The sequence below is a fragment of the Salmo salar genome, chromosome 25, assembly GCF_965601325.2.
Source record: "Salmo salar chromosome 25, fSalSal1, whole genome shotgun sequence".
NCBI classification, from domain to species: Eukaryota; Metazoa; Chordata; class Actinopteri; order Salmoniformes; family Salmonidae; genus Salmo; species Salmo salar.
Window position 1 is genome coordinate 1,787,241 of NC_138315.1, and position 18,908 is coordinate 1,806,148.

Below are 18,908 nucleotides of genomic sequence, written 5' to 3' on the forward strand. Positions count from 1 at the left end.
ATCTTTTATATTAATAGACGGCCGTCCAACAAGTGTCTTTAAAGCCCCCTCCCCAATCGCCTAGCCTCCCACCAGGTACTCGCCCCAAAACCCCGGCTCTCACTCCTCCTTTGAGTCCCTCCATCATCCTCATCATTAGAGGCTGACGCACACGCAGGCATGCCGGAGACACACACTCACACACAAACACAGATTAGCTTTTTAAGTGCATAACACCTGACCTTTCTATGCGAGAGGGCAGATCTTTAACACACACACACAAAGTGTCCTACAGAGTGGTGTGTACGCTACACAGTATGGATGGATATCGCTTTACACACATCACACAAGCCTGAAGACAGACAGGCATGCCCTACAGTCTTCACCTCCTAGGCTGCATCAGTCTCTACGTCGTATATTAAATAAGCTCTACACTGTTGCAAGAAGATTGAAAAGGGGGGCAACTGGCATAAATGTTGTTCTCTCATGAATACTTATATTATATTTAGTTAGAGTAACAGGCAATGAAGAAATGTCTGAAAATAGAATTCTAAATACAAGTGTATTTAATTACTTTCTAAAATGAATGGATTCACATACAAGGCATAAGCTTAACTTAAAAGCATTAACAAGTATTATTCTAACCATGCCCCAAAAGCCCGTGGAGAGAGAGAGAGAGAGAGAGAGAGAGAGAGAGAGAGAGAGAGAGAGAGAGAGAGAGAGAGAGAGAGAGAGAGAGAGAGAACTAAAGTCTCAACACAGTAGTTCAGGAACAAATACGAGAAATAACAATGAATCTTTATGATACAAAACCCGAGTTGTTGACCAATAGCATCACTGTAAAGTTAACCTCCAATCAGATATCAGACCTACATGATGTAACCGCTGCTTCTCAGAGGCGTGACAATGGGGATTGGCAAAACCAACACGGAGAATGCTGAATTCATAAGACAACGCAGAGTAAATTCTTGTATACAGTTGATAAGAAGAAGAATTTCGGGGCTGACCTACGTACACAGGCATCTGGAAGTGTAGAGAGCTACTGTAGTTGTTGTATTGTGTGTCTCTGCAAATGTGTTTATGTGTATGTACGTGTGTGTATGAAGTCGAACGTGTGTGTGTGTGTGTGTGTGTGTGTGTGTGTGTGTGTGTGTGTGTGTGTGTGTGTGTACGTGTGTGAACAAAGCCACGAGTCATCCTGTACATCGTATTTTTTTTTCTCCTGAGGCCAGGCATTTTGTTTCCTGCTATGACGACCCGCATTGCCATTTAAAATGAGCTCAGGTGAAGGACAGCCTGCCTTTGTGTGTGTGTGTGTGTGTGTGTGTGTGTGTGTGTGTGTGTGTGTGTGTGTGTACAGTGCCTTCGTTAAGTATTCAGGTACCTTGATTTTTTCCATGTTACAGCCTTATTCTAAAATGGATTAAAAACAAATAATTGTCAGCAATCTACACACAATACCCCATAATGACAAAGCGAAAACAGGTTTTTAGAAATGTTTGCAAATGTATTAAAAATAGTATTCAGTATTCAGACCCTTTGCTATGAGACTCGAAGTTGAGCTCAGGTGCATCCTGTTTCAATTGATCTGATGTTTCTACAACAATGAAACAAGCTAAGCGTCAGTACAGAGACAAAGTAGAGTCACAATTCATCGGCTCAGACAGGAGAGGTATGTGGCAGGGTCTACAATCAATCACGGACTACAAAAAGAAAACCAGCCACGTCGCGGACCACGATGTCCTGCTCCCAAACAAACTAAATAACTTCTTTGCTCGCTTTGAGTACAATACAGTGCCAATGACACTGTCCGCTACCAAAACCTGCGGGCTCTCCTTCACTGCAGCCAATGTGAGTAAAGCATTTAAACGTGTTAACTCTCACAAGGCTGCCAGCCCAGACGGCATCCCTAGCCGTGTCCTCAGAGCATGCGCAGACCAGCTGGCTGGTGTGTTTACGGACATATTCAATCAATCCTTATCCCAGTCTGCTGTTCCCACATGCTTCAAGAGGGCCACCATTGTTCCAGTACCCAAGAAAGCTAAGGTAACTGAGCTAAATGACTATCGCCCCGTAGCACTCACCTCTGTCATCATGAAGTGCTTTGAGAGACTAGTCAAGGATCATATCACCTCCACCCTACCTGACACCCTAGACCCACTCCAATTTGCTTACCGCCCCAATAGGTCCACAGATGACGCAATCACACTGCCCTAACCCATCTGGACAAGAGGAATACCTATGTAAGAATGCTGTTCATCGATTACAGCTCAGCATTTAACACCATAGTACCCTCCAAACTTGTCATTAAGCGCGAGACCCTGGGTCTTAACTCCACCTTGTGCAACTGGGTCCTGGACTTCCTGACGGGCCGCCCCCAGGTGGTGAGGTTAGGAAACAACATCTCCACCCCGCTGATCCTCAACACTGGGGCCCCACAATGGTGCGTTCTCAGCCCTCTCCTGTACTCCCTGTTCACCCATGACTGCGTGGCCATGCACGCCTCCAACTCAATCATCAAGTTTGCAGACGACACCACAGTGGTAAGCTTGATTACCAACAACGACGAGACGGCCTACAGGGAGGAGGTGAGGGCCCTCGGAGTGTGGTGTCAGGAAAATAACCTCACACTCAACGTCAACAAAACAAAGGAGATGATCGTGGACTTCAGGAAACAGCAGACGGAGCACCCCCCTAGTCACATCGATGGGACAGTAGTGGAGAAGGTGGAAAGTTTTAAGTTCCTCGGCGTACACATCACTGACAAACTGAAATGGTCCAGCCACACAGACAGCGTGGTGAAGAAGGCGCAACAGCGCCTCTTCAACCTCAGGAGGCTGAAGAAATGCGGCTTGTCACCAAAAACACTCACAAACTTTTACAGATGCACAATCGAGAGCATCCTGTCGGGCTGTATCACCGCCTGGTACGGCAACTGCTCCGCCCATAACCGTAAGGCTCTCCAGAGGGTAGTGAGGTCTGCACAACGCATCACCGGGGGCAAACTACCTGCTCTCCAGGACACCTACACCACCCGATGTCACAGGAAGGCCAAAAAGATCAAGGACACCAACCACCCGAGCCACTGCCTGTTCACCCCGCTATCATCCAGAAGGCGAGGTCAGGACAGGTGCATCAAAGCTGGGACCGAGAGACTGAAAAACAGCTTCTATCTCAAGGCCATCAGACTGTTAAACAGCCATCACTAACATTGAGTGGCTGCTGCCAACATACTGACTCGATCTCTATCCACTTTAATAATAAAAACTTGGATGTAATAAATGTATCACTAGTCACTTTAACCTCTATGGGCTAGGCGGGACGAATTCGTCCCACCTACGTAACAGCCAGTCTAATCCAGTGGCGCGATTTTTGAATCATTTGAAATACTATTACTTCAATTTCTCAAACATATGACTATTTTACAGCTATTTAAAGACAAGACTCTCGTTTATCTAACCACACTGTCCGATTTCAAAAAGGCTTTACAACGAAAGCAAAACATTAGATTATGTCAGGAGAGTGCCCAGCCAGAAATAATCAGACACCCATTTTTCAAGCTAGCATATAATGTCACATAAACCCAAAGCCACAGCTAAATGCAGCACTAACCTTTTATGATCTTCATCAGATGACACACCTAGGACATTATGTTATACAATACATGCATGTCTGTTCAATCAAGTTCATATTTATATCAAAAAACAGCTTTTTACATTAGCATGAGACGTTCAGAACTAGCATACCCCCCGCAAACTTCCGGTGAATTTACTAACAATTTTACTAAATTACTCACGATAAACGTTCACAAAAAGCATAACAATTATTTTAAGAATTATAGATACATTACTCCTCTATGCACTCGATATGTCCGATTTTAAAATAGCTTTTCGGATGAAGCACATTTTGCAATATTCTAAGTACATAGCCCAGCCATCAAGGGCTAGCTATTTAGACACCCACCAAGTTTAGCACTCACCAATATCAGATTTACTATTATAAAAGTTTGATTACCTTTTGTTGTCTTCGTCAGAATGCACTCCCAGGATTTCTACTTCAATAACAAATGTAGGTTTGGTCCCAAATAATCCATCTTTATATCCAAATAGCGTCGTTTTGTTCGTGCGTTCTAGACACTATCAGAATGGTAATCCACGGTCGCGAGCATGGCGCAGAACGTGACAAAAAAATTCTAAATATTCCATTACCGTACTTCGAAGCATGTCAACCGCTGTTTAAAATCCATTTTTATGCAATTTATCTCGTAGAAAAGCGATAATATTCCGACCGGGAATCTGCAATAAGCTAAACAGCCTAATGAATATACTCCACGGGGGCTAATCGCGCACGCGCCTCATTCAATGGTCCTCTGATCGGCCACTTGGATAAGGTGATAATCTGTTTCAGCCTGAGGCTGCCTCGTCATCCTTCAGGATTTTACCGGCTTCTGAGAGCCTATTGGAGCCCTGGGAATTGTCACGTTACAGCTAAGATCCTTACTCTTCAATAAACAGATGCAAGACGCACGACTCCTTGTCAGACAGGCCACTTCCTGCATGAAACCTTGTCAGGTTTTTGCCTGCCATAGGAGTTCTGTTATACTCACAGACACCATTCAAACAGTTTTAGAAACTTTAGGATGTTTTCTATCCAAACCTGAGGCAGTTAAAAATGGGCACATATTTTTTCCAAAATTCTCAATACTGCCCCCTAGCCCAAACAGGTTAAACTATGCCACTTTACATAATGTTTACATACACTACTCATCTCATATGTATATACTGTACTCTATACCATCTACTGCATCTTGCCTATGCCGTTCAGCCAACGCTCATCAAAATATATTATGTACATATTCTTATTCATTCCTTTACATTTGAGTGTATAAGGTAGTTGTTGTGAAATTGTTAGATTACTTGTTAGATATTACTGCATGGTCGGAAGTAGAAGCACAAGCATTTCGCTACACTCGCATTAACATCTCCTAACCATGTGCATGTGACAAATAAAATTTGAATTGATTTGATCTTTATTGTAGTCCACCTGTGGTAAATTCAATTGATTGGACATGATTTGCAAAGGCACACACCTGTCTATATAAGGTTCTACAGTTGACAATGCATGTCAGAGCAAAAACCAAGCCATGAGGTCAAAAGGGATTGCCCGTAGAGCTCAGAGACAGGATTGTGTCGAGGCACAGATCTGGGGAAGGGTATCAAAACATTTCTGCAGCATTGTAGGTCCCCAAGAACACAGTGGCCTTCATCATTCTTAAATGGAAGAAGTTTGGAACCACCAACTCTTCCTAGAGCTGGCCACTGGGCCAAACTGAGCAATCGGGGGAGAAAGGCCTTGGTCAGGGAGGTGACCAAGAACACGATGGTCACTCTGACAGAACTCTACAGTACGTCTGTGGAGATGGGAGAACCTTCCAGAAGGACAACCATCTCTGCAGCACTCCACCAATCAGGCCTTTATGGTAGAGCGGTCAAAGATGCTTCAATAAAGTACTGAATATTTACAGTACCAGTCAAAAGTTTGGACACACCAAATTCAAAGTTTTTTCTTTATTGTTACTACTTCCTACTTTTTAGAATAATAGTGAAGACATCAAAACTATGATATAACACATATGGAATCATGCAGTAATCCACAAAGTGTTAAACAAATTAAACAAAACCGCCCTTTGCCTTGATGACAGCTTTGCACACTCTTGGCATTATTTCAACCAGCTTCATGAGGTAGTCACCTGGGATGCTTTTCCAACAATCTTAAAGGAGTTGCTGAGCACTTGTTGGCTGCTTTTCCTTCACTCTGCAGTCCAACTCATCCCAAACCATCTCAATTGTGTTGAGGTTGGGTGATTGTGGAGGCCAGGTCATCTAATGCAGCACTCCATCATTCTCCTTCTTGGTCAAATAGCCCTTACACAGCCTGGAGGTGTTTTGGGTCATTGACCTGTTGAAAAACAAATGATATCCCATCTGGTTTGCATTTAGTGGGACTGGCGTATTGCTGCAGAATGCTGTGGTAGCCATGCTGGTTAAGTGTGCCTTGAATTCTAAATAAATCACTGACAGTGTCACCAGCAAAGCACCCACACACCATCACACCTCCTCCTCCGTGCTTCACGGAGGAAATCATCCATTCACCATGTAGAGATCATCCATGTAGAGATCATCCATTCACCTACTCTGCATCTCACAAAGACAAACCAAAAATCTTAAAATTTGGACACATCAGACTAAAAGGACAGATTTCCACCGGTCTAATGTCCATTGCTCGTGTTTCTTGACGCAAGCAAGTCTCTTATTCTTATTGGTGTCTTTTAGTAGTGGTTTCTTTGCAGCAATTCGACCATGAAGGTATAATTCACACGTCTCCTCTGAACAGTTGATGTTGAGATGTGTACTTCAACTCTGTGAAGCATTAATTTGGGCTGCAATCTGAGGTGCAGTTCTGTATTTGTATTTATTATGGATCCCCAGAAACTTTAAGGCAGTTTATACAATTTTCAAATTGACTATTTCTGGCTGGTAACTCTAATGAACTTATCCTCTGCAGCAGAGGTAACTCTGGGTCTTCCTTTCCTGTGGCGGTCCTCATGAAAGCCAGTTTCATCATAGCACTTGGTTTTTGTGATTAGGATTTTCGGATTGACTGACCATGCCTTAAAGTAATGATGGGACTGTTGTTTCTCTTTGCTTATTTGAGCTGTTCTTACCATAATATGGACTTGGTCTTTTACCAAATAGGTCTGTCTTCTGTATACCACCCCTACCTTGTAACAACACAACTGACTGCCTCAAATGCAATAAGTTAATAAATTCCACAAATTAACTTTTAACAAGGCACACCTGCTAATTGGAATGCATTCCAGGTGACTACCTCATCAAGCTGGTTGAGAGGATGCCAAGAGTGTGCAAAGCTGTCATCAAGGCAAAGGGTGGCTACTATCAAATATAAAATGAATTTTGATTTGTTTAACACTTTTTTGGTTACTACATGATTCCATATGTGTTATTTCATAGTTTTGATGTCTTCACTATTATTCTACAATGTAGGAAAGAGTAAAAAAAAGGAAAAACCCTTGAATGAGTAGGTGTGTCCAAATGTTTGACTGGTACTGTAGCTGGAGAGGTATAGAAGGGGAGGGAAGGGAGAATCCATCCGTCCATCCCTCAGTTACACTCATCTTTTCTCTTCTCCTGCCATCCCTCCTCCTCTCTCCCTGCATCCCATAACATACATGATGTAGGAGGGAAAAAGGGAAGGGAGAATCCATCCATCCTTCCTCTCTTTTTCCAACTCCCTCCATCCCCTAGCACATGGCGGTATGGGGGAGAGTGAGAATTACATCCCTCCCTTCCACTCATTTTTTCTTCCTTCCATCCCTCTCTCTCTCCCTCTGTTCAAAAGCACACGTAGCGCCAGGCCGTGGGTCAGCCAGGGAAAACAAAGGGAGTGTAACAGGATAATGAGAGAGGGAGAGAGGACCTCTGTGTTCTCTCTGTTCTCTCTTCCTCAGCGTTTTATGATCCCTCTCTCTTTCTCTGAACCCCTGGCCTCAACCCACAGCATCTGGAGCATGTGTGTGTGCACGACGTGTGTGTGTTTCTGTCCCAAGAGGTGAGGGCCATAGAGAGGGATGCTAGGAGTACTCAGTATTGTATCACTCACAGTGTGCTGAAGAATTACCCCACACACTATGAGGAAACCCCATCTACTACCATTCCAGAAGAACAATCATTAAATTGTCTGCACCTTCCACGAATTATGAGCCCCCCCCCACCCATGGACCACACCCCACACATGACTGTGGCAGGACGCCTGCCGCTTAACCCACACACTGATAGGACTAACACACACACACACACAAGCATACATGACATGCAAGAACGCACAGACACAGGTCTGTGACAGGCAGATTGGTTTGGCAAAGACAGGGTGTGTGTATGATCTCGTTGGGGCAGGATCTAATTTCTGGGTGAGAGGCTCAGATTATTTTGTGATTCTTGGCAGGTTGGCTGGGAGTTTCTCGCAACTCTACTAGGCTCACTGAAGAGATCAGGGGCACTCATACACACAGATATCAGTGCATGCACAAACACACAGCTGCAGACAAGGGCACGCACACACAGAGACACAGACAGACACACACTGAGGGTTGATCCCCGATTGTCCAATCTGTCAAATAAATATTAATTTGACTCTTTTTACTTTTAGAATAAATGTCTCAAACTTCCTCTCTTGACTAACAATATGTAACAAAAGACAGTAGCTGTTTTTCTATGTAGCAGATTCAATAATACAGATTAAAGGACAGGGAATTACACCATGCGTTTCCCTACACTATAACATTAACCCAGGGTGGGACAATTTGAATGACTAAGAATGAAGCTTGCTGGTGGTAATGGAGAGTGGAGTAAAAATGTCAATTTATTTCCTTACGATGTTTACAAGTATGTGCTGTAGTAAAGTGGAGTTGTTTTGTCAAAAGTAAAATGTGTCCTATGCCTAATTTTAGAATACTTTTAGTGAACTGCTACAGAACAAAAAAAATATGGGATCCAATGAGAATTATTGGATTTGGTATATGGTATGTACAGTGCATTCGGAAAGTATTCAGACCCATTAACTTTTTCTGCATTTTACTACCTTACAGCCTTATTCTAAAATTGATTCAATTGTATTTTCCCCTCATCAATCTACACACAATACCCCATAATGACAAAGCAAAAACAGGTTTTTATATATGTTTTTTAATTACATTAACATAAGTATTCAGACCTTTTACTTAATACTTTGTTGAAGCACCTTTGGCAGTGATTACAGCATCACGTCTTCTTGGGTATGACGCTGCAAGCTTGGCACACCTGTATTTGGGGTGTTTCTGCCATTTTTGGTACCCTTCCCCAGATCTGTGCCTGGACACAATCCTGTCTCGGAGCTCTATGGACAATTCCTTCAACCTCATGGCTTGGTATTTGCTCTGACATGCACTGTCAACTGTGGAACCTTATATAGATAGGTGTGTGCCTTTCCAAATCCTGTCCAATCAACTGAATTTACCACAGATGGACTCCAATTTCGAGTCTCATAGCAAAGGGTCTGAATATTTTTTTATTTATTTTTAATACATTTGCAAATATTTCAAAAAATATTAGAACACAACACATGGGATGTTGTGTGTAGATTGCTGAGGATTATTATTTTTTATCCATTTTAGAATAAGGCTGTAACGTAACAAAATGTGGAAAAAGTCAAGGGGTCTGAATACTTTCCGAAGGCACTGTACATACACGCACAAAGGCAGGCTGTCCTTCACCTGAGCTCATTTGAAATGGCATTGCGGGTCATCACAACAAGACATAAAATGCCTGGCTTGAGAAAAAAAAAATACAATGTACAGGATGACTCGTGGCTTTGTTCACACACAAGTGCACACACACACACACACACACGTTTGGCTTCATACACACACGCATCTCCATGCACATACTCATAAACACGTCTGCCCCCACACACACACACACACAATACAACAACAACAGTAGCTCTCTACAGTTCCAGATGCCTGTGTAGGTCAGCCCCGAAGTGACTCTTCTTATCAACTGTATACAAGAATTTACCCTGTGTTGTTTTAGGTGCTAGAAAGACAAACATTTCGCAACACCCGCAATAACATCTGCTAAACAAGTGTATGTGGCCAATAAAATGTTATTTTATTTTATTTGAATTCAGCATTCTCTGTGTTAGTCTTGACAACCCCCATTGTCACGCCTCTGAGAAGCAGCGGTTACATCATGTAGGTCTGATATCTGATTGGAGGTTGACTTTACAGAAATACTATTGGTCAACAACTCAGGTTTTGTATCCTAATATCTCAGATGCTTATAAAAGGGTCTAAGATTCATTGTTATATAAGCTCTATTTAAAAAAATATAAATAATATATTAGCAAAAATGTCTAAAAACATGTTTCCGCTTTGTCATTATGGGGTATTGTGTGTAGATTGATGAGGAAATGTTTTTATATAATCCATTTAGAATCTAACGTAAGTCTAATGTAACAAGTTATGGAAAAAGGGAAGGGGTCTGAATACTTTCCGAATGCACTGTATAAATCCCAAATCTGTCTTTCACTATGTGTTTTCCATATTCACATGGATGACATTACCAAATAATTATGGTGGACAATAATAAGCATTAAGAAGTGTAACATTTGTCTTTCACTATGTGTTTTCCATATTCACATGGATGACATGACTAAATAATTCTGGTGGACAATAATAAGTATTAAGAAGAGTAACATTTGGATGACAAGATGCATTGACTATAAAACAACTTTTTGTTCAAACACTTTCCTTTACAAATCAAAAAGGAACTAAGAGAGAGAGAGAGAGAGAGAGAGAGAGAGAGAGACAGAGAGAGAGAGACAGAGAGAGAGAGAGAGAGAGAGACAGAGAGACAGAGAGACAGAGAGAGAGAGACAGAGAGACAGAGAGACAGAGAGACAGAGAGACAGAGAGACAGAGAGACAGAGAGACAGAGAGAGAGAGAGAGAGAGAGAGAATGTATGAGCATTTCAGAGGAAGAGCGGTGGTCACCATGTTTGTGTTATGTGGCAGTCACTACCACCACCTGCAGGAGAGTGGATCAGATGACATCGAAAGACAGACACACACACCAAAACCTAACCAAAGACATCCTCACCTCTGGTCTGTGCCAATAGCCTACAGCCTTGTTTTAAGCTAATGAAACCAGGGCGATTTTATATCTCATAGTTAGTCTTTTTCTAACCCATCAAAATGGGCAAGGAAAACAACATCCCTCCACTTTCACATTCCAGTGAGAGAGGTACTCCCTGCCGGCCAAAGCCCTGTGTGTGTGTGTGTGTGTGTGTCTATGCGTGTGTCTGTCTGTGCATCCGTGCTCATGTAAGAGCATGTGCCTGCCTGCCTTGGTGTGTGTGTGTGTGTGTGTGTGTGTGTGTGTGTGTGTGTGTGTGTGTGTGTGTGTGTGTGTGTGTGTGTTTGCTCCCTTCCGGCGCAGCCACGCCACCCTACCATCTGGCGAAGGAAATGGAGTGTGAAGTACAGTATAGTTTTGGACCAGGCTCCGTTTCAGAGGCTCAGCAGTTAGTTCATTAGTTCCAAACTTCCAGGGATTATACAGAAAATCTCAACGGAGGGGAGTCAGGAGGGAGGGATGGAGAAGTGAAGGAGATAGGAGGTCAACAGGGGAGAGCGAGACGTCAGGAGGAACGCCAGCCTATAGGGTACGAAGAGAAGGTACGAAGGGGGGGATGAAAGAGACAGGTGTAGCCGTCAGCTCCACTACAGGGTTTCAGCTTGCCCTCCTCCACCTCATTCCCCTCTTCTCCTCCTTCCCACTGATCTTACAGATATGATGATATGCGTAATAGTGTTAGTGTGGTCAGCCTTGTCTTCCCCCCACTATTTCCCTCCTCCTCTCCTTCTCTCTAGCCTTTTGCTCCTGTCCCTCTCCTCTCCGTTCCTCTCCTCTCAGGGTAGCAGTTAGCAGGCTCTGGGCAGCTCTCTTTCACTCCGTCTGTCAGTCGGGCAAGAACAGGGGCAGCGTGGGGGCCTGGCATCGGTTGGCACGGCGACAGGCCCGCTGTGCCGTTGTCATGGTGAAGGTAATCGCAGCGAGGGTTAGCGGCGAGCATAGCGACTGTAGCTAACAACGTCGACAGAGAGACAAACAGGAAGGCCGGATAGCTTAGCTCTCTGGTGTAACGATGTTACACAATAATAGGTTAGCGGCGAGCTTGGTTGATTCTCAAAGGTGATTATTGTGACAATATGTTTTCTGCGGTCTTCCTTCGCTCACCACTTAGCGTTTTCACAGATTTAATAGATTCTTTAAAACAATATTAGAGGGAAAAATATCTAAATCATAAATGCACTCAATGGCAGAATGTCATTATCAGTTCTGCAGCATTAATTGGCGGTGTAAAATGGACGCCTGCATGCACACACACGAGAAGTGTAATTTAGCCCTGTAGGAAAATAAAGCGTCCTGTCTGAAGGTATACAACAAAACCCCCCATGGATTTCCAATTGCCACAATGCACAAAGCAGCTGAGAGAGTGGGAAGTGGAAGAGAGGGAGCCGGGGAGAAAAAGGTGCCTTTAATTAAAGAGTTAATAACTCATTTCAACATAGTACTAACCTAGCAAATAAAGAATATATCACAGGGTTTGCCGCATTATGGCAGAATTGTTTTTAAGCTAACATATGGTCGTGACAATTGACTGAATCCTGCTCCGACTCGGGAGCGCTGTTGTGGAGCGTTAGGCCGTCACCAGAACAGAAGGGGGGACAGTAATGGGATTAGTAGGAAGGGGATTCTTGGAATACAATACTATTTTTCCATGGTTGGCTGTGTGTGTGTGCGCGTGTGTACACAATGCCACGTTCCTCTCTACCTCTCCTCCACACAAAGACATAAAGCTTGTTGTTTCTAAACATTGATCCTTAACAGGCTCACAGCTGTTTAGCCTGTCAGTCACACTTCTCCTTTTTTATTTGTCTTTTACTCTCATATGACAGAAACAGTCTGAGCCATATCAATCATCTTTATTATCATGACTTAGAAACCTTTGTGTCTCAACTTTTTCCCCTTCTCTTTACCCCTTCTCTTCTCCAACCAATCATGATTTCATAGGGTGGGCAGGGGAGGCCGGCGGGGCCAATGGGGAAGCCGTGTGGGCAGGATAAGAATGCTTTTTAACCTGCTGCATCTGCTGGCTTCCTGCTGGTTGCCCAGTTGGGACAGTGGGATGTGGTCACCTTGTTTTAAAGGCAGGGGATAGGGGGGCCGGCTCAGGCCTTTGTGGTATTGTAATGGGGTGAAATTAGCTTGTTTTAAGCATCTCTTTTAGGTCATTTTCTCATTCACCACTGATTAAGGCCTGGCAGCACCTGGCTGACCGAGAGCGTGAGCTGGAATTAAGATTTTAGCCAAGGCGGAAGCTGACACACACACTTGGAGATGATTGTGCAAGTGCGTGCGTGCGTGCGTGCGTGCGTGCGTGCGTGCGTGTGTGTGTGTGAGAGAGAGAGAGATGCCTGTGTGTGAGTGTGCACACCCAAGTGTGTCTAACAGTACCTTCTTGCTGAGGGCTACTCCATCCTCACAGTCCAGTACGGCACAGTCTAGGCCACGCAGCGATGCCAGTTTCCTCAGCTTCTTCTCGTCATTGCCGGGGCAGTAGAGCACGGCGCGCCGCGGCACATATCTCAGGTTGGTACCAGCTACGTGATGGCTGCGACATCCACCATGACACCATGGTAAAGCCACAGACAGGAACCACCGAGTGTCCCTGTCAAACAATGGGTCATATAAATGTATAGGCCTACATGTAGAAACACACATGCACGCGCCACCCACATGCACACAAAAGCGCAAGTGAATGCTGCAACACTAATTATAAAACAAAGTCAAACAAACATAACCTCACAGTAGGCCAACAATTAAATGCCAGGCACTGTTATAACTGCTGTACATGGATGTTTCAACACACTGTAGAAGTGGATGTCATTTTGTGTTCAATCCCCAATGACAATGATCTTGCCCCAGAATTAAGACCCATACAATTGGAAAGGGACACTCCTGAAAGTTCTGCTTTCCTTTCCTAACCCTCGTTGGAAAACATTAGCTGTTTCTCTTTTGGTTCTCCATTCAAGTGAATGAGCTGTGTTGACCTGGGCTTTGAAAGCCTTTACCAGTGACAAGATCACAAACGTATGCAAATGCTCTCCAGTAGGGCTTAGCACATCCAGCTGAATACACTTATTAAAAGGCAGTGTGTGTGTGTGTGTGCACGCAAGTGTGTGTGTGTACTCTAAAGTTTGGACAACACAGCAAATCTTCATAGAATGTCCTAGAATCAGAGGCTGGTTCTAGCAAACAGAAGAGACTATACAAACACCACAGAGCCTATGGAGAGACACGCAGTCACTCACATAAATGTACCAATGTTTAGATAGGCTCCGCTGCCTACAAATTAGCACACATTTAACCACACACATGTACGCAAAACACACACGCAAAACACACACACACATACACCATGTAAACACACACACTCTCTTTTTAGTCAGTCACACACCAATAATCACAGTTATGACACACAGCACACACTCGTCACGTCTTAATTATTGTTCTGTCGCTCAGGCTGCTCAAACTGTTAGCCCTAATGAATGGCCTAAATGATTAGGATCACATATATCTAATTACAGTAGGAAACAGCCTCTCTGCTGTCACTGCAGTCTCCCTAAACCTCCAAGGTCCTCTCCAAGGGATCATATTTATAGAAAGCGAGAAGAAAGGGAGAGAAGAGGGGGATATGGTGCTCCTTGTAAAAAGGAAGAGGGACAGAAGACTTCTCTTTTCTACTCTTTTGTTCTCCTTAAAGGTGCTAAAGTCCTTTTAATAGCCACTTAAGCCCATCGACCATGCTTATGAATGCCCTGCAGAATCAATTTGAGGGCCTAATCTGGAGCAGGGGGATGATGCAACTAGAGCAGGGCAAATAAAGCCAATTCAGGTGGTTTTAGTTCTCTCTTTAGTGGGTCTCAGGTACACATACAGTAAGGCTCTCTGTGGGGGTCTCCTCGAACGCTAGTGTTTAGATTTGGTAAGTAACAACATCTCACAAAGGACTAAAGGCTAGAGGGCAGAAGGAATATGCAAAAGAAGCAAGCCTGTGTTAGTCATGCGGATTGGAGGGAACAGAGGTAAAGAGGGAGGGTCTTGCTGGATGTCACTTTGGGGGACAAAAAGCTACAGGGCCATATTGATGAAGGAGAAGAAAAAAAAGCTAAATTAGAATGAAAAATAAAGAGGGTGTGGGGGATGGAGGAGGGAGGTAGAGGTCAGAAGAGGGTTGAGGGATGGAGGGTGGTGGTTGTTGAGACCCAAATGAAGTCCTCTCCATTCAGCACAGACCGCTCTGGGGTGTATGGTTAAAGAGACATTTTAAGTGCCCACTTGAAAGGCAAATAAATGATAATGTAAGTGAGGGACGCTTACCAGAAGATGTTGGCGGTAATTAAGGAATAGATTTCATAAAGAATGTAAAAAACTACAGAGAGAGGGGGAAAGAGCAGAGAGAAAAGGAGGAGGGAGAGAAAAGTGAGAGGAGAGAAGAAAGAGAGGGATAGAGAAGGGGGCCTTTTATGTGGAGTCACCAGAGACAGAAGAGGAGTGGGAGACCAGATCAGCTGACACAGAGGTCAGACACCACACTCAGCATTTCTCAAATCTCTCCCTTTTCTTCTTTCTATTGTTCACTCTCTCTTCCCCCCTTTTAGCTCAGTGCAGAGAGGCTGCCTTCGCAGTAACCTGGTGACTGCAAGAGGGAAGAGGGGAAAGGTGAGGTCAATGTGATAGATATGTGACCCGTTTCAGGAAACTAGACGTATGTCGCAAGTCACGACTTCACAGGAGAGCCATTTAAACAAGGTTTGCTTTATTTGATGGTCCGATCACAAAGCAAACCCTTTTTAGCCCAAGCTGTAGGAGAAAGCGGGAGGTGCACTGGGAAGACCAGTGTTAGTTACCCTCAGCTCAAAGTTTAGACAGTGTGAATTAGCCTAATGGTTTCAATGCAGCGGGTGCTTGATCAATAGTACAGTATGGCACACCTGTGCCTGAGTGCGCAATAGCAGGTTAAAGCATACAGATGTAGGAACTTAATTTGATCACTCTATTGCAAGAAACTGTCCTGCAATGCAGAAATGTTTCAATCCCTACAAAAATGTCCATTAATTATAATCCACAAAACAATTCACATTTCCTGTTGCTGCAGGATTATTTTCCTGCTGTAGAAAACTGGCTGAAATGAAGATCAAACAAATCTGTATACCCTAAGCTAACTGAAGTGTTGCATTTGTAATGCTGTGCGGTTTGTTGCAACTTTCTTGCTACCTGCCAACTTCACGTTTTTTACATTCCAAGTTTTAATAGCCATTTAATATTTGTAGTTTTCCACCTCTGTCAACTTTTTTCATTCAACTTTTTCACCACGAACACTTTATCCGGACATGGTTCCACAGGAGCTCCACCAGCCGAAGCTAACTAGTAACATTAACACATGCCATCTAATTGCAGTCGCTGTACTCAGGAAAAGGAAAACAGGAAAACTATTGCCTTATGGTGAGGATAGCCATGCTGCAAGCCCAGCTTCAGACGCAATCGTTAGGCAAGGATAATTTAAGTGTAGGAAAGGATGAAACAGCGTCTGTGCCACCAATAAGTACAGATAGTAGAATAAATCCCCTCACACAGCAGAAAAGTCAATAAAAACAATATGGGGATGAGGTAGGCAGATTGGATGGGCTATTTACAGATGGGCTATTTACAGATGGGCTATGTACTGCTGCAGCGATCGGTTAGCTGTTTAAAGTTAGTGGGGGAAATGTAAGTCTCCAGCTTCAGCGATTTTTGCAATTTGTTCCAGTCATTGGCAGCAGAGAACTGGAAGGAAAGGCAGCCAAAGGAGGTGTTGGCTTTGGGGATGACCAGTGAGATATACCTGCTGGAGCGCGTGCTACGGGTGGGTGTTGTTATCGTGACCAGTGAGCTAAGATAAGGCGGAGCTTTACCTACCATAGACTTATACAGATGACCTGGAGCCAGTGGCTCTGGCGATGAATATGTAGCGAGGACCAGCCGACTAGAGCATACAGGTCGCAGTGGTGGGTGGTATATGGGGCTTTGGTGACAAAACGGATGGCACTGTGATAGTCCGCATCCTGTTTTCTGAGTAGAGTGTTGGAGGCTATTTTGTAAATGACATTGCCGAAAGTTTGTTAACACAGTATCCAAAGAAGTGCCAGATGTATACAGAAAGGTGTCTGCGTAGAGGTGGATCAGGGAATCACCCGCAGCAAGAGCGACATCGTTGATATATACAGAGAAAAGAGTCGGCCCGAGATTAAACCCTGTGGTACCCCCATAGAGACTGCCAGAGGTCTGGACAACAGGCCCTTCAATTTGACACACTGAACTCTGTCTGAGAAGTAGTTGGTGAACCAGGCTAGTCAGTCATTTGAGAAACCAAGGCTGTTGAGTCTGCCGATAAGAATACAGTGATTGACTGAGTCGAAATTCCTTGGCCAGGTCGATGAAGATGGCTGCACAGTACTGTCTTTTATCGATGGCGGTTATGATATAATTTAGTACCTTGAGCATGGCTGAGGTGCACCCGTGACCAGCTCAGAAACCGGATTGCACAGCGGAGAAGGTATGGTGGGATTCGAAATGGTCAGTGATCTGTTTATTAACTTGGCTTTCGAAGACTTTAGAAAGGCAGAGCAGGATGGATATAGGTCTATAACAGTTTGGGTCTAGAGTGTCACTCCCTTTGAAGAGGGGGGATGACCGCGGCAGCTTTCCAATCTTTAGGGATCTCAGACGATACAAAAGAGGTTGAACAAACTGGTAATAGGGGTTGCAACAATGGCAGCAGATCGTTTTAGAAAGAGAGGGTCCAGATTGTCTAGCCCAGCTGATTTGTACGGGTCCAGGTTTTGCAGCTCTTTCAGAACATCTGATATCTGGATTTGGGTGAAGGAGAAGCTGGGGAGGCTTGGGCAGGTAGCTGCGGGGGGTGCGGAGCTGTTGGCCGGGGTTGGGGTAGCCAGGAGGAAAGCATGGCCAGCCATAGAGATTACATTTTTTTAAATTCTCGATTTATCGGTGGTGACAGTATTACCTAGCCTTAGTGCAGTGGGCAGCTGGGAGGAGGTGCTCTTATTCTCCATGGACTTTACAGTGTCCCAAAACATGGTGTTAGAGTTACAGGATGCACATTTTTGTTTGAAAAAAAGCTAGCCTTTGCTTTCCTAACTGACTGCATTATTGGTTCCTGACTGCCCTGAAAAGTTGCATATCGCGGGGACTATTTGATGCATGCGCAGTCCACCACAGGATGTTTTTGTGCTGGTTGAGGGCAGTCAGGTCTGGAGTGAACCAAGGGCTATATCTGCTCTTAGTTCTACATTTTTTGAAAGGGGCATGCTTATTTAACTGGTTATGGCTAGGGGGCAGTATTTTCACGCCCGGATAAAAAAACATACCCGATTTAATCTGATTATTACTCCTGCCCAGAAACTAGAATATGCATATAATTATTAGCTTTGGATAGAAAACACTCCAAAGTTTCTAAAACTGTTTGAATGGTGTCTGTGAGTATAACAGAACTCATTTGGCAGGCCAAAACCTGAGAAGATTCCATGCAGGAAGTGCCCTGTGACAATTTCTTGCCCTTCTTGATTATCTCTATCCATTACAGGGGATCTCTGCTGTTACGTGACACTTCCTACGGCTCCCATGGGCTCTCAGAAGGCGGCAAAAAGCTGAATCGTGGCTTTGCAGGCTCTGGCTGAAAAAAAGTAGCGCGTTTGGGTAGTGGCTGGTCACAGTACTGTGAGACTCAGGCTCGTGCCCGAGTCGACCCCATGCTTTATTTTCTGTCGTCTGTTTACCTAAACGCAGATTCCCGGTCGGAATATTATCGCTTTTTTACGAGAAAAATGGCATAAAAATTAAATTTAAACAGCGGTTGACATGCTTCGAAGTACGGTAATGGAATATTTAGAAATCTTTTGTCACGAAATGCGCCATGCTCGTGACCCTTATTTACACTTCGGATAGTGTCTTGAACGCACAAACAAAATGCCGCTATTTGGATATAACTATGGATTATTTTGAACCAAACCAACATTTGTTATTGAAGTAGCAGTCCTGGGAGTGCATTCTGACGAAGAACACCAAAGGTAATCAAACTTTTGTAATAGTAAATCGGAGTTTGGTCAGGGCTAAACTTCGTGGGTGTCTAAATAGCTAGCCGTGATGGCTGGGCTATGTACTCAGAATATTGCAAAATGTGCTTTC

At 44.0% G+C, this 18,908-nt stretch overlaps 1 protein-coding gene across 1 annotated transcript in view; it reads right to left on the bottom strand.

Moving 5' to 3' along the window:
* Window positions 1–18,908, bottom strand: part of clybl (citrate lyase beta like) — a 217,144-nt gene that overhangs the window by 100,854 nt on the left and 97,382 nt on the right. The window contains exon 2 of the mRNA XM_014172831.3: window positions 13,116–13,329. Coding sequence (XP_014028306.2) covers window positions 13,116–13,329 — 214 coding nt within the window. The remainder of the gene's footprint in view (window positions 1–13,115; window positions 13,330–18,908) is intronic.